General features: G+C 37.6%; 1 protein-coding gene across 1 annotated transcript in view; it reads right to left on the minus strand.

The window, feature by feature from the left end:
• Positions 1–8,705: 8,705 nt before the first annotated feature.
• The window catches only part of HAS2 (hyaluronan synthase 2), a 28,498-nt gene continuing 19,922 nt past the window's right edge, over positions 8,706–17,281 (minus strand). The window contains exons 3-4 of the mRNA XM_007445586.1: positions 12,302–12,403; positions 8,706–10,352 (exon numbers count right to left, since the gene is read on the minus strand). Of these exons, the coding sequence (XP_007445648.1) occupies positions 9,423–10,352; positions 12,302–12,403 (1,032 nt within the window). The 3' untranslated portion in view covers positions 8,706–9,422. The remainder of the gene's footprint in view (positions 10,353–12,301; positions 12,404–17,281) is intronic.

A 17,281-nucleotide genomic window follows, 5' to 3' on the forward strand; every position in this document is an offset into this window, starting at 1 on the left:
AGTAAGGAATGAATGAAGAAAAAAACGAGGAAAGGAACATTAATGCAGTTAGTTGTTTAGGAAAGAGGGGAGAGAAAAGAAAACTGTATTAAACCTCTATTATGTGGAAAGTATTACTTCTAGGTACTTTTTAGGTACTTTTCATATGCTATCTTAATTACACAATAACTCTAAGAGGTGAGTGTCATTCCCATTATCATTTAGATGAGGAAATGATGCTCCAAAAAAGTGACGTAATTTTCTCAAGTTTCTACAGCTGATGGGTAGCAGTGTAATCACTTGAATACAAGTAAATCTGTAACCAAAGCCAGAATACTGCATGAATCAAAGCTCTAAACTTGTTCTGGCCTTGTGTATTTCCAAAGTGAGTAATAAGGTAAAACTTCATTTTGGGGTGAGAACTTTAGAATCTCCATTTCTGACGTTATGATATTTCTTAATGGTGCTGAAAATTTCAGGTACTGTGGTAGACTACCCAGGGTAGTTTTTTACTTAAAATCTAAATATCAAAGACTCATAAGCCTTAGAACTTATAATTTACAATTCCACTTGGCGGAAATGGATTCAAGCATAGTCTCAATGTCAAATTTAAGAGTAACTGCCCAGAAATTGCAGATTTGAGGTTTTCTGCATTACAAATCAGGTCCAAAATATCTGGGTAAAAGAGACCCAGATGCTAGCCTCAGGGTTTATAGCCAGCTGTGAAGCCTTGAGAGCAAGGTGCTAAAGTTAACTGAATTGCAGTTTATCTTTTGAAATAAAGATCCTGGACTTTCTACCCTCTCCCTTTCTTTCTTTGTACCTTTCCCCATTCCAACAAAGATCTGAGGCAGCTGAGTTGCACTAAATGAACTTGAAGTTTTCTTTCTACACTGATTCTGCTAATAGCTTCATAAAACTGGCCAATCAGCTTTGATTCCAAAAGGTCCTTCTTCCAGGACTTTTATTTCCCAAAAGCTTTCGTCTGGGTTTTTTTTGCTGTTTTTTTTTTTTTTTTTTTAATTAAAGAGACACTTCACATATCTGGAGAGATGGGATGGGATGTGTACTTACATGGCATACTCATGCCTCTGTTCTTTCTAAGACTGAACACATGTAGTGTAATTTTATCCTGATCTGGTCAAAAAATGATTGCATCTGATCTTGTGACTCAACTCAATCCGAGGCAGAGAATAGAATGCAACCTTTCCCCTATTTTATAAAGCAACTGTTCCTCTTTTGAGTCATTGCTGTCATACATTGCCAAAGCTGTTTCAAAGATCAGGCTCACCCACTCACTGTACTTTTCCCCAACATATCAGGATTAAACTCCTTGCTGCCCTGAATAGCAGAGCTAAAATAAGTCACTTAGGCTTGTCTTAGCTACAGTGTGGAGAGCTTTCTGACAGCAAATGGGTAAACCAAACTCTTTTGAGAAGACCCTGTTTCTATAGCTCAGGGGCAGAGACAAAAGATCCTGCAAGCTCCTCCCTCTTTCCCCGTGGTCTTCACATCTGGAGCTGATTACTCAAGTCATAAGCAGGTTAAGCTCTAAGTACTGTTTCTCAATCTTGAGTGAAAACAAATCCAACTTGTGGTGTCAGGCATTGTATACCAGCATTGTCTAAACTATGTACTGCAGGATGATAGTGTTAATCCAGATATTAACCAACATCCTTGTGGAAAGTATGCCATAGTTATCAAAGTGTAGAGATTTCTGTACGTGATGGGCCTGTCTTGCTGATTCATAAAGTTCATCAGCATGCTGAAGGTTTGTGAGAATTTCTTCAGTAAAGAAACTTGATATCCTCAGTGTTTCCTAAACATGCCTATTAACACCCTTTTATCTCATGCAAGATCTTTCATCATCTCAGGGCACTGGAAAAGCAAGCTCTTACTCCATTAAAAGTTTTCCTTCCAAGCACAGAGCCTGGTATATAGTAAACTCCTAATAAATATTTGTAGAAAGTCAAATAAGTACGTGAATGAGTGAAATTCTATAAAGTAAGGATATATATTTATCTACACAGACTTGTACTGTGAATAATTTTTTTCTGACAGAAGTACATTTAACATCACCCAACCCATGTTTATTGAGTTCCTCCTAGTTAAGAGGCTCTATGCTAGGAGTTGAAGACTATAGAATCTACAACAAGATGATGGTAACACAGTATCATATATGGAAGAGAGATAGTAAGTATATGGTGCTATGGAATATATGTGGCAGTGGTACAGGGTAGATTTCTGGAGAAGGTGATATCTGAGTTGAGTCTTAAATGACAAATGAGAGTTAGCCATGCAAAGAGGTGACTCCACGAATATATCCAATGTGCATGGACTTTCCTATAGGAAAGTCCTCACATGTGCTGTATTTAAGCAATTGTTAATCATTTATTATTACCCATATATTTTATGTTTTGAAGACAAAACTCACTATCAGAAATGCTTTTGTTGGGTAAGAGGACTGACTTTATATTCCAGGAAACCAGATAACACATGAACACATGTCAAAAATACCCAAAATACATCAAGGAAAACACGAACCACAAACCAAAATAGGAAATGCAGCATTTAACATTAAGTTAAAAATGTGATTTTTTTCAGGATTGTGCATCCTTATTACAGGAATTCTAGTGAATCACTGCTTCACCTTTCTCATAACTGAAAAAGAGCCTCCTACCCATAGATGTTCCTTTCTCTTAATTATGAAAGCCTCACAATCTCTATCTTCTCTTTCTGCCTTAAGTTATAAGTCTGTCCAGGGATAAAGGAGTTCTTTATAACTCCTGGACAGTTCTTTATAAATGGGAAGCTGGGAGCTTGATTTTTTTCTAGAGAACTTCAACACTCTGGCTGTTTCTCAAGCTGTACTGGGAGTTTCACTCCCTCACCCACTTTTTTAGTTCACAAACTTCTACTGAGTTCCTACCATGTGACAAACTATATACTAAGATCGGAAGGTGGGATGCAGATACAATCTCACACAGTTCCTTCTTGCACTGAGTTTATCCACTAGTAAGAGAGACAGATACTAAATAAGCAATCATAGAGATGAAAAAAAAAGTACTAAAAATGTTCTATTAGGTAGAATAGGGGAATGAACCTCATTATGGTAGTTGTGGAAGGCATCCCTGAGGAAGTAATGATTGAACTGGGGCTGAAGCGTAGTACAGAAGATAATTAAACAAAGATGATGGTGGGAAGGAAGTTAGGTTGGGAAAAGCTTTTGGAAATGCCCACAGGAGGGTAAGAGCATGGTTTGCTGGAGAAACTCAAAGAATTCCTGAAGGCAAGCAAAATTTATTATTTTTGAAATCCCAGCAAAGTCTGGCACATAATCACACTCAAAATCTGTTTGTTGAATGAATGCCTTAACTTAGTAGACAATGCCAAGGTAACTCTCTTTCTGGTGATAGAGGTATCAGCCCACTGCCCAAATCAAAAAGAAAGTGGAGGGCTTCCCTGGTGGCGCAGTGGTGGGGAGTCCGCCAGACGATGCAGGGGACGCGGGTTCGTGCCCCGGTCCGGGAGGATCCCACATGCCGCGGAGCGGCTGGGCCCGTGAGCCATGGCCGCCGGGCCTGCGCGTCGGGAGCCTGTGCTCCGCAACGGGAGAGGCCACAGCAGTGAGAGGCCCGCGTACCGCAAAAAAAAAAAAAAAAAAAAAAGGAAAGTGGAATCCTCACATCACAAAGCTCTTCCTGTTAGCAAAGTGCAAAGAATGCCACAGATTTTCTTTAAAGAAAATTCATTACTTGAGTCCATCCTTTATTCCTTGTTCTTTTATGTATTCATATGCTTATTCACCAAATTGCTAGTCACTAAGGAGGATTCAAAAATGATGAAAATGTAGTGTCACCTTTAGAAAACTTTTGGTCTACCAGGATATTAGGATGTGCACCGATATTCATAACACAAGGCAGAAGAAAAAGCCTGGACTGCATGACAGAGATAAAATGAAATATGAGAGTGAGGGGGAGCAAGAAATCCCTTTAAGGTGAGGTATTTGGGGAAGAAGATGGTAGTAAAATTATGCCTTGAATGAAGAATATAGAAGAATTTTGACAAATAGATATGGGGAGGGAAAAAGCCATTTCAGGTTGAGAGTAAAATGCAAACAAAGATAAAGCACAAAGTGTGTGCAAGAGGGAGCAAAAAATCTAGTTTAGTTAGACAGAAAAAGTAGGAAGATGAAGGCTTGCAAGAGAGGATATAAGTAGATAATCATCAACCCTGAATCTTTTTTTTTTTTTTTTTTGGCTGCGCTGGGTCTTCATTGCTGCGCGTGAGCTTTCTCTAGTTGTGGAGAGGGGGGGTCTACTCATCATTGCGATGCTCAGGCTTCTCACTGCGGTGGCTTCTCTTGTTGTGGAGCATGGGCTCTAGACACGCAGGTTTCAGTATTTGTGGCACATGGGCTCAGTAGTTGTGACACACGGGCTCTAGAGCACAGGCCCAGTAGTTGTGGTGCAGGGGCTTAGTTACTCTGTGGCATGTGGGATCTTCCCGGACCAGGGGTCGAACCTGTGTCCCCTGCATTGCCAGGCAGACTCCTAACCACTGCTCCACCAGGAAAGTCCCCGAGTCTTTCTTGAACATTTAATTCTTTTATCTTGTTGACACTGAGATTAAGTTAAACCTTTGTATTCAGAGTTAGACCTTAGAAGGATAATTTTGACAGAAATGTAGAGAACCCATTGGATGAAACTGAAGTGGGGGAAAATGAAGGATTTAGCAAGTGTTTTTAACAGTTCAGGTAAGAAATACAGAACATCTTAACCAATGTGAGAGATGAATTTGAGGGACAAGGCAGAGGTGGAATCAAATGGTCGTAGTGACCTGCTGGTTACAGGGGGTATAAAAGAAGGCAAAGATAGTATTTGGGCAACTCGCAGGATGTGATGCTATTCATTAACTGAGGATGTGAAACGAGAGGCAGATTTGGAGGAAATATGATGAGAGTAGCCAAGGAAGTGACTGGAAGAACAATACCAGTTTATTATAAGCACACTTGAACCAAATCATGTTATAACCATAATGTTTGTGTGGGATATTCAAATCCAAAACACCATAAAGTAGTTCAGTTTACAACAATGGTAGCACCCTATTCAAAAATATCTGCATGCACTACGATCTTTCAAATTTAAACATCACATTCTAGTGTTCCTCACAGTTGGATTATTGTCTTCCATGACCCACCCTGAAATTTACTTTCTGTAGTTAAATCTCAACTCTTACTTAAAACACAGCCTATACCTTATTTAAACTTGTCAATTCTGTTTTAAAATCACATATCAGAATCACACCTCTATTGTCCATATTAATTCCCATATGATTCTTTTCATCTAAAAGTCCCTAGTTCCCACCCAAATTTGCACATCTTTAAGAATCACCTCAATACCATGCTATCTCGAAGCCTACCTTTACAGAACTAATTACATTTCATTCCTTCTTTTTTTATACCCACTATTTACACTCCTATGATTTCATTTTGTGTCAAAAGCTCATATAATTATATCACTCTTGCACAATTATAAGCTTTTGGGGTATAGAGAAAATGTACATCTCTTGATTTCTTAATTATGACAGGTGTTCAGTAAACTTAATTAAAACCAGATATCTACCAACATACATATATGATAATAAAAGTAGAAAAGTTCAATAGGAAAATACAAATTTTTGAATTATCATAGAAATTATACTTAGTCTAAGGGAAACAATATAAAATACTAGATTAAAGCAGCACTTCTCAAACTTGAATATGAGTAAGTTTTGGGGATCTTCCTAAAGACAGATTCCAGGGCCTAGCTTGAAATTTTGATTCAATGGGTCTGGGGTGGGGTCACGAAGTTACATTTCTAACAAATTCCCAGGTTACGCTGATGATTTCGAAAGAGGAAGACATTTGAATAGCGCTAGTTTAAAGGGTCAGTCTGACATCAGAATGCCTGGACTTAAATTCCACCACCACACTTCACTACCTTTATGATTTTATGCCTCTCATTTAATTTTATCAGTGAGAACTATTGATAAAATAGTTAACCCATAAAACGTGTTTCTGGCAGTACCTGACACATGGCATGTGGTCAAAAATTAGGTGTCGGTGTAAGAATTCAATGGTACAAAGAAGTCAACAGATTCCTAAAGACCAGAGTGGTTAAACTGTGGCCTGCAGTCCAGATCTGGCTCACCACCTATTTTGGTAATGCTAGTGAACTAAGAATAGTTTAAAAATTTTTACATGATTGAAAAGTACCAAAAGAAAAATATTTTCTAACACGTGGAAATTATACAAGATTCAATTTTAGTGTCCATTAAATAATGTTATTGGAATACAGCCACACAAATTTGTATACATATTGCCTATGGATGCAGAGTTAAGTAGTCACATGACAGACCATATGGCCAGGAAAGCCTGCATTGTATACTATCTGGCTCTTTACCTTAAAAGGTTGACAACCTCTTAATATAGCACCAAGTGACTTTTATCAGTAAATTACTGGGACTAGAACCATCACTATTTTGGTGTCTAGAGTGGCAATAATGGTCAATGGCTATAGTGTTCTGTTCTTAATGTAACTGTACCAAGGTAATAAAGGATTCTTAAGAACCGAACAATAAAAAGGATTGGGAAATACGATGAATTTGAGGGTTAAGTAGTAAAATGAATTAATTACCACTAAAGCTCCTCAAACCAGGAAATGCTATTAGATGCCCCAACCCACTTTTTAAAGAAAGCAATATTTATTGTCCTTTTCTGATTATAAAAGCAATACATGATTACGGTACTTGGAAAATACAAAAATGTATACAGAATATAAATCGGTCATATTCCCAAGAGTAGAGATAACCACGTTTAAACATTTTTGTTTTTACAAAATTGGAATGTTAACTATACAAAATGGTTATATATTTTTAATGTAACATTCCTCCAACAACTTCATATTCTGAGAACATTATGTTTAATGGGTAATAATATTCCATTGTTTGGAAATGCCATAATTCATTTATTTATTTCCCTCATCATTAAATCTTATTTTAAGCTTTTGTTATTATTTGTAAATAATGCTATAACAAACTTGCCTATGATGTCTCTGAAAAATTGGTGACTTTTTTCCCACTATGACAGGTTACTATAGTAAAGCAATTTTAGCCTAAATTTGGGCTGTTTTCAGGGAAGAAGAAGAAAGAGAAGATTAAAGAAAGACAAGGGTTGTGTTAATTGTCTCTCTCTCTCTCTCTCTCTCTCTCTCTCTCTCTTTTTCCAGATTTCCAACTATACCAACTTTGGAGATTTCTACCTTCTGATTAGTAACACTAAACGACTTCCATTATCTTTGACCAACAATGTTTATTTTTCTGTATACCCCATTCTTAAATCCATACCCTTACAATCAAAATAAAACATTTTGTTTCGTTTTGTTTGAATTCCCCCTTCCCTTAGAAAAAAAGGCAATAATCTTATCAAAAATATTTTATTTACAAAAAAATTCAATTATACTATACATCCTATACTGGAAATACATTGAATAATTGCTAAAATAAATACAGGCAATTAATTCAATCTTTTATAAGAATGAGAGAATTTGACATTTGAGTGTTATCAAAGCTTAACTTAGAACATAAATAGTTAAAAAGGCAAACTCAAGTTTTAGTTTCATTTATTGGCATGGTCTGTTTGTTTTCCACAAGCTCCCCAATCAGTGAGAGTCTAAATTGTAGAACGTTATATACTTTTTTGTGCTCTGAAGGTAGAATGTGCAGGTTTTTTCTTAGACAGGATGGATGAAATATAGAAGTCTACATAAAAAGGAAGCAGAAAGGCAGGAAGCACATGGTCGAACACTTCACATTTCTGCTTCATCACAATACTTTTTTTCTGCAACTCTTCATGTGTTCAATTGTTTTTAACACAGGTCTACACAGCACCGGCTACAAGGCAAGATGGGTCATGTCAAAAGTCAAACTGGATAACTGAGGCCCCGGAGTAGCTAAATTAACCAGGCCGAGGGTCCATCCATTTTTTTGTGTGTGCCAATTCTTGATACAACTATTAAACCTTGATATCATGTCAACTATGTAAACACATTTATTTAGGTCAAGAACAGAAGAGATGAAGCAATTATCTGTATAATTCAGAAAAAATCTTCCCTAGAAAGAGTACACATGGAGCTTGATTTGGCCAATTTTGAATCTATATGCTTTATCCTTATTATAATTTATCCCACTCACCCGTATAAACCTCATACTAACATGTAAAGTGAACTGACAATCTGGGGAAAAAAAGGTAGGTAAAGTATGTTCAACATATAGACAGGATCCAGTGAATACAGGTCACAGAACAAAAGGATGAACTGCAGTGTATTTGTCCAAATTATACCGTCAATTTTTCCCACTTTCCTTTTTACTTAGCCTGGGAAAACACTGTGAGAATCTCCAAAAACAATCTTTGATATCCAGATTTTGTCCACTGCTGGATGCCTAGTATTTTCTTTTGAGAACTGGCATTCCCTTTTTTTCAATCTTATGAAAAAATTGCACTTTTCTACCCCTTTGGCCTTGATTTTCAATGACTTCTTTTTTGTACACACAAGTACGAATTTCTACTCCCGAAGTGTTCCAACAATTAAAACTGTGTATATTGGCCTTTTCTAAAAGAAATGAAAAAAAGTTAAAATATTGAGAGTTTAAATACTTTTTCACAGAAATAAACTATTCAATTTTAAAGGTAGAGAGAGAGAGAGAAACATTTTATTCTTTCTATCATGAACATCATCAGTCGAACCAAGCTTCACATTTTGGGTAAAAATTTTTTAAGTATGAATTTTTTCAGAACCTATTTTATTAAAAAAAAAAGGAAGAGCAGGTGTATTTTGGCAGAGAAGTAAAATATAAAATATGCAAAATTTGTTTTAAAATTGGCATACAAAATTTTAAAACACAGTACAATTATATAAAAATACAGCACAGCCAACGGCCTGTAAATTTCCTTTGGCATTTCATTTGGTAGAGTTAAACAGAAAAACCTTTCTAAAAAAAAATTAGCTATCAACACAGTACATAAGTTAGGTTGTATATGTTGAAAGAACTTTTCCTTGAGTTTCCAAAATCCTTTTCTTACATGATAACCCACATAAAGCATGACTAGTGAGGTATATAGGGCAAAACACTGTTAGGCAGATGTACAATAAGGAAAAAGTGCATAAACAAAGAATTCTTCCCATTTTCATAGAAATATCAGGTTAAATCTGAGTTCTTCTTGATGTATCATTTTACTTTGGCAGAATTAAAATAAACCCATAGAAATGTCTTTGTTCAAGTCCCAGCAGCAGTGATATGTCTCCTTTGGTGGCATTATCTGATGCCACAATACCGCACAGTCCCTAGAGGAACTAAGGTTTTGTGTGTGTCTGCATCTGTAACTGCAAACATCAAACGTAAGATCATACATCAAGCACCATGTCATACTGTTGTCCCTTCTTCCGCCTGCCACATTTATTGATGAGAACCACATACAGTGTCAAAAGCATGACCCAATAGCATGCATACAGCAACGTTCCAACAATTAAAACTGTCTGTTTGGATTCTGAGAATGGCTTTTTAGATTCCTTATAAATGGTGAAAATCACACCACCCAGGAGGATTGTAAACCAGACTGATACTGGAATGAGTCCTATGAAATTAACAACAATGGTTTTCCTTCCAGATGTGCCCCACCCAGCTTTGTTTATCGTTGCAATTGCAAACATCTTGGCAGGAAGTAAACTTGACATGTATAACACTGAGTAGAGGGACATGAAGACCATGACGATATTTCCTCTAAGGCAGCTGGCAAAAGATGATTTTATGAGACCCACTAACTGGACAGTTAACAAGAAGAGGAGGATGTTCCAAATTTTACCCCTGTAGAAAAGCTGGATTACTGTGGCAATGAGAAAGAAAGGGAAGAACCCAGTGATGACTGCTTCATAGGTCATCCACAAGTGATGTTTATGAAACCACATGGCATTGTACAGCCACTCTCGGAAGTAGGACTTGCTCCAACGGGTCTGCTGGTTTAACCATCTGAGATATTCTATAGGTGTTTCAGTAAGGCACTTGGATCGAGCTGTGTATTTTGTTGCATAGCCCAGACTCAGCACTCGGTTCGTTAGATGCCTGTCATCTCCAAAACTACATTGGCTGCCCATAAATTCCTGATTGTACCAGTCTTCCACAAATTCATGCAATAAGGAGTTTCTGTACATTCCCAGAGGTCCACTAATGCACTGGACACATCCAAAATAAGACTGACAGGCCCTTTCTATGTTAAAAGCCATCCAGTATCTCACACTGCTGAGGAAAGATATCCAGGAATCATACTTGTTTAAAATCTGCAAGAAAAATAAAAGTAAAAATAATTAAATAAAGGTAAGCCACAGCTAAAAATTCCAACAAAATCTGCACCATTGTGAGGTTACTACCTAGAGTAATGTTTGGTTTTTTTGGGGTTTTTTGAGGTTTTTTTGTTTTTTTATAAATTTATTTATTTATTTATGGCTGCGCTGTGTCTTCGTTGCTGTGCGCGGGTTCTCATTGCGGTGGCTTCTGTTGTTGCGGAGCACAGCCTCTAGGCACGCAGGCTTCAGTAGCTGTGGTTCGAAGGGTATAGGGCAGAGGCTCAGTAGTTGTGGCGCACGGGCTTAGTTGCTCCGCGGCATGTGGGATCTTCCCGGACCAGGGATCGAACTCGTGTCTCCTGCATTGGCAGGCGGATTCTTAACCACTGCGCCACCCGGGAAGCCCATGTTTGTTTTTTTTACCCTTCTATTTAGCCTCTTTCCTTTTTTTAACACAATTTTACATTTTTTCTTTGAGTCTATATACTATATTAATTTGATAAGTTGGGTGTATGTGTTGGGACTTCTTGACAATAATATTTTTTCTACTCCATCACTCTCTGTACTCTTTTGTTACGTGTTTTGTTTCTTTTTCTTGTTATGTTATAAAATTGAGATTTTTTTTTAGGCTTTGGTTCTCAGCCCTTAAATTATTCTCCCACTGGCAGTCCAGTGGCTAAAGATTTCGCCTTCCAATGCGGGGGTGTGTGGGGTCCATCCCTGGTCGGGGAGCTGGGATCCCACCCACATGCCTCACTGTCGAAAAACCAAAGACATAAGACAGAAGCAATATTGCAGCAAATTCAATAGAGACTTTAAAAAAATGGTCCACATCAAAAAATCTTAAAAAAAAAATTATTCTCCCACTTTCTTACTATCTAATATTTGAAAGTTTTTAAGTCCTATTCTCTTCTCTTTTCAACTCATCCAACTCTATTATTCTCCTTTCTCCCCAGTTTTAGCAATGCCAGTGACAAAAGGGTATGCTCTGGCTTCACCCCAAATCTGGAATCCTGAAATAATGCTCTACACAAAGGCTATTAAAATTATTAGTTTCGGGGGGCAATATTTCTTAATTCTCTCCTCTGTCTCAATTTTGTTCAGTTTCATCTGGATTTTACATGCTTCCTTTTTATCACCAGGGTATTTCTTTGTCCATCTAGTGTACTTTCTTTGCCTTCACTATTACCATGCATATAAATATGGGTTATACAGCAACACAATACCTACATTTAAAGTCAAAACTCCATGTGCTTCTCACATCTTTTGCTAAAATCTAGTGCACTTTTGCAAAGGGCTCACTTTAATCTTCATGTATTTTCACATATTTGTTTTCCCATTCCATAAATTTCAAATCACCTTCATTAATATTTGTTTCACTTATTGTTTCTCCATTGATAGCAAATAATGGGAAATAAATAATAATTGGAAAACTCACTTAATTGTTCCTTTGGCTTTCTCTCTAGTGTAAATTTGAGTTGCTGTTTCTCTTTTTTTTCCTTTGTATTCCAATTTGGATTTTTGACCAACCATATATTGTTCAGCTTTTAAATACATAGTTATATGACATAGACTCCATCTCCTGCCATACCTCCATTTTTTAACCCTTGTACTAAATGAGTTACAACATCATTTTACCAGAACGTTAAGTCGTGGCTCAAGAAGATACGGCAGAAATTATTACACATTTACATTATATTTTATATAACTTATCAGCCACTACATACTTGTGTTATAACCCAGGATTAAGCAAAGAAATCATAAGTTACTTCAATTTAGACAGCAGAAGAGGTATAAAGTGGGTCCAAGGCACATTCTAGTATGTCTCTGGCACCAGAAACAATACCTGGCACAGATTTAGGTGTATAATAAATGTATGTTCAAAGAATCAGTAAGTGAGGGTACTACTAAAAGTGACTCATGCAAAAAGTGAACTCGTGTACCTGGACATCTCCCCCGACACCTCCAACCATGGGGTCTTCTTCTAAAACTTTTACCATCTCCACAGATGAGGCAGGGTCAAGCATGGTGTCCGAATCACAAACCTGCAAAGAAGAAAGTAAGAAATAAGTTAAAGAAAAGAAGATGATGAGTGTACTCCATGTAGTCAAAAGTGGGCATATATATTATGGCTTCAGCCTATTGTCACAAGGCCTCAATAAGCGAGTAACACAGGGATGAGAGTTTGCTACATGATGACCAAGACAAAGAACCCACAAACTCAATATTTAAGCTAATGACATGGCTGGATAGAACAGCTAAAGTGATGACCTAGGCATGTCATGTAGGGTGACCAGCTTTGCCTGGTTTGCCATGGATGTACGCAATTTTGGCAATGAAAGTCTCACGTCCCAGGTAACATCCTAGATTTCCAGGGCCTCGAAAACATCTTGGGTTGGTCACCATAGATATCTCTTTTTTAAAAAAGATGCCTTAAATAAGGCTTTTAGATATCTTATCCCTCAGGTCTGAATGATGATAGGAAACTCCTATGACAGTATTGAAAAAAAGGCATGTTTAACAGTGGTTATTTTTCTCAATTTTAATATGGTGATTAAGACGGGAAAGCAGTTCTACTAAGGTTGGTTGTATAATTAATTCTGAAGCAAGATGTCCATTTGACCTGGGCTTAGCCGATGACATTCCATTAGAAAGGAAACTAGCCTGATGGTCAGACCACCTTTTTATTTTAGAGTATTAAGTATTTGTCTAGCTCTTTATATATAAAAATAGATGTTAAATGATCTTAAGCTTTTCTAGAAGTGCTAATTATTATTCTTAAAAACAAACTTTATACAGGACAAAAAAACAATTTTGAAACCAAACCAACTACAACTTCAAGAAAATTATTAGGATTTGTCTATACCCATTAGCTGCTCCCAGAAATTTCTACTGGAGGCCAAAGGTACAGGGTTATAAATAGTACTTTTCTTCCCAAGCTGATTTATGAACTTATTGAATGAAACAGAAAAATAAAGGAGAGGAGAAACCAAAATATTACATGTATACTCGTAAAGCTGATATGGAGAATAGGGCTCATATCAATGGAGTAGCAGACTTTGTAACTATGTTCCCCAGAATTAGACTGATGTACCAATTCCAAAGAGCATCTAAGTGGGACTAGTCTCCTCCTGAAGACAGTTAATGCCCCTTCGAATGGTATGACAGATGCCTGCTCCTTCATGGCAGCTCACTTCTAGAAGAAAGCGGGAAGAAGGAGCTAGGCTACCCCTTACTCCTCCCGTACTCACCAATCAGATTAAGTCACTTCTCTTAGGGAGAAATTAGGTTCGTTACACCTGTGGATGGAGCTCCTTCCACACAATCAAAGAAAATCAAAAGCAGGAAAAGAGCTGCCACCTCTCTATTCCTGGTTGATATTAATAAAATAGTATCTTTTTCTGGAAAATGCAGGCAGGCCCAAGTAGACATAAAGTGATGAAAATTGACATGTAATGAACCAGTTTCACATCCCCATCTAAGCAATAAATGACATGACTGGCAGAGACGGGAGTGTTATCCGCAATTCCACTGTTTTTCTATGTAGTCTGGCTACATTTATGAATTTAATCAAGATTTAGTCTCTTTATTTATATAAAGAGCAAGTATTTGTGCAGTTCTCAGAGCTGCTTCATAAAAATAGTACAGATTTGATATACCAGTTTTGAAAGAAAAAACTTGAAAATAATATTTAGAAGTATGAACTCTGAGCTAAAGGGGATTTTATATGTCGGAGGAGTCCCTCACATACATAGCTAAGAAGTCTCAACATTTAAAAAAGAGTGCCTATCTTAATTTTATTAATAGTTTTTTTCTGAAAAAAATTAATATATATTAATAAAGAATGTTGGTGAAAAGAGCGATTTAAATGCATTATTGTAACATGACTTAAGGAGTATATAGGGTATCCAATTATAAAAAGTGAAATCATCACCTCTCTGGACTCAACTAATTATAACAATTTTAAAGTTAATTTCTGAATTTTGTATATTACTTTACCTATTTAGAAACAGGCATTTTCTAAATAACCTACTGCCCCTTTTTTGGGGGGGGGGCATTCTATCTGGTCTGCATGGTCTTACTTATTTTAGAGGAAAAAAAATAGACAGCAGCTAGGCATTAGTATTCCATTAAAAAAATAGGATTTTTCTGATACTTCAGTTTATACTCAAGGGTCCCAAGTCTCAGAAACCTAAGCAAATTCCCCCAATAGCGATATTTTGCCTCTCTCATGCCTTGTCTGTCACTGTTTTGTATATGGCTATAAGCCTGGCAGGCCAGTAACTAGGGTAGTAGAAAGTGAAGGCATAATTTCAAATCCACCTTTCAACCTCTCAGCAGCCAGAGTTTATGGCCACACCCACCTCTATTGACTCAAGCTGGGGAAGGTAAAACCAGAAAGCTAAAATAAGACTAAAAACAACAGGAAGGGGGCAACCTAGAATTAATGTTCAAGTAACTCCGCCTGCTTGTAAGATAAGCAAGCCAAGGGAACTGCCTCTCTGAAATGACTAAACTTGAACCAAACTTCTGAGGTTCTGCCCCTCCCAGTTTCCAACAGCAAAGTGCCAGAAGTTCTCTGAGAGAGATTGTTCACATGGTGAGTTTAACTGTCAGAAGGGAAAGCTCTCAGAAATCTCCTGGGAGGGGTTTGTTATAGTGGGATCAAAGAGTTTTCTAAAGAAGTTCAATTTCTGGATGCTCTTTGGTGATAGAATGCCAACTAGAAAACCACCGTCGATGACAGTCTGTGAAAGCATGTAGGTTCGTGGATATAACAGTATTAATTTGTTTGTGTGTAAAGGGTATATCTCTAGCCCTTCTTAAAATCAGCCTAGTAGAAACAGGATTTCTAGCTGTCTCCTCACCAATTAATGAGAAGTGTGCGATTTCACGAATGTTGGCTGTTTAGCTCTGGGCTAGAAACTGTGGGAGAAATACACCAGTTCACAAGGAGCTTAACCTCACACTGGGAAAAACCACAGGACTGATTTGCACACAGGAAACAACTGGAGGACAAATCAAAATGTCTTTCTGTCCACGCTGAATGTATCACTGTAATTTGTTTAAGCTACATGATCGCCAGTCATAAGATTTCTCACTAGGAGATATGGAAATGAGGCAAAGTCACCAAATTTTGACTAAAATGAGTGGAAAATGTCAAGACAAGAAGGCGTTATTGGGAGGAACCAGCCACCTCAGTCTTAACCACAGAATCATCAGCTAAATTGCTTAAGACCATGGCTCCCTGTCCTTCACTGTTCTAGCCAAGAGACAGTGCCGCCGCTTTCTCCGTATCTGAAACAGGAGTTGGCAAACTAAGGTCTACGGACGAGTCTGCCTTCCCACCAATTTCTATATGGCCTGGGGGTTAAAAATAGCTTTTACCTTTTAAATAGCTGAAAAAAACTGAAAAAGAATTTTTTGTGACACATGGAAATTATATGAAATTCAAATTTCAGTGGCCATAAATAAAGTTTTATTGGAACCCAGTCATGCACATTCAGTTTCATGTTATCTATGGCTGCTTTCACACTAAAACAGCAAAGCTGAATAGCTGCAACACAGACCATATAACCCGCAAAGCTTAATGGTTTCTATCAGGCCTTTTACAAGCAAGTATGCCAACCCTGAGCCTAAGAGAACTGGTTGGGGGGCCGGGGGTGGGTCTCTTTCATAAAAAAACAAAGAACAAACTAAAAGAACAAGTTGAGATAAAGTGTGTTCTAAGTCCCAATTTAACTCTACTAGAGGTTTTTACGATTGCCTCTCTCTCCTATTCTTATAATAGGCCAAGATTTGACTATTATAACAAATCAAGAGGCTGCAATGAAATCTTGAGTTCTGTACCTTACTACTTTTACGACTTTGAACAAACTGTTACCATCGTCATGATACCAGAGTGACACACTGTATGTAAAAGTACTTGGTAAATTACAAAGGCTCACAGAAAAGTCATATATGCCATTAGTATAGGGTAATAACCTTTAATTGTTTATACTTGCTAAGTAAACCCACTTGTTACCATGAACAGGTGACTCAGTAAAGAGAAGCACTAAAAGGAACATGAGAATGGATTACATATCAAGAATATCTTGGGCTTCCCTGGTGGTGCAGTGGTTGAGAGTCCGCCTGCAGATGCAGGGGACGCAGGTTCGTGCAGTCTGGGAGGATCCCACATGCTGCGGAGCGGCCGGGCTCGTGAGCCATGGCCGCTGAGCCTGCGCATCGAAGCCTGTGCTCCGCAACGGGAGAGGCCACAACAGTGAGAGGCCCATATACCGCAAAAGAAAAAAAAAAAAAAGAATATCTTATCACAATGAACAAGTTCAAAGGTATCCAAAACACCTATAGCAGTTAGATATATAAATTGCTATAAATGTGTTAAATAAGCTGTTAGACTGTAAGTCCATTCCAATTTATCTCACTGATCTTAAAGTTAATCTACCTCACAACAATTTAAATAAAAATATCCTGTAGAAATATTGTAATTTATTCTACCATATGTTTTTCAACTTCTAAGACCCAAGTCTAAAATGCTGAGTATCCATGTTTCACCTTTTTTTAAACATATTTCCTTTCAGATTGACTGGTGGATTCTCCACCTCTGCCTGCCCCGAACCACTTCAAAGGGCTCTGAGAGCTACACAGCAAGAGGAAACCTTCACTATTCTGGCTGCCTTCGATGAGGAAACAGGCTGAAGATAAATCAAGACTCATTCTGTCGCTACTGCCTTCACCCTTTGCCTGCTTGTAAACCTCAATCCTTTCTTAATCTTGACGCTTCATCTTAACCTGGACCCAGGGAGATGATTTATTTCAACCATGTTTGAAATTTACTATTGGTCATGATCCCACTGCCCAGTTCTCCTTCCAAAACTTAACCACATAGTAAATGGAAAGTACCCCCTACCCACTCTTTC

This window comes from Lipotes vexillifer, unplaced genomic scaffold (assembly GCF_000442215.2).
Source record: "Lipotes vexillifer unplaced genomic scaffold, Lipotes_vexillifer_v1.1 scaffold855, whole genome shotgun sequence".
NCBI classification, from domain to species: Eukaryota; Metazoa; Chordata; class Mammalia; order Artiodactyla; family Lipotidae; genus Lipotes; species Lipotes vexillifer.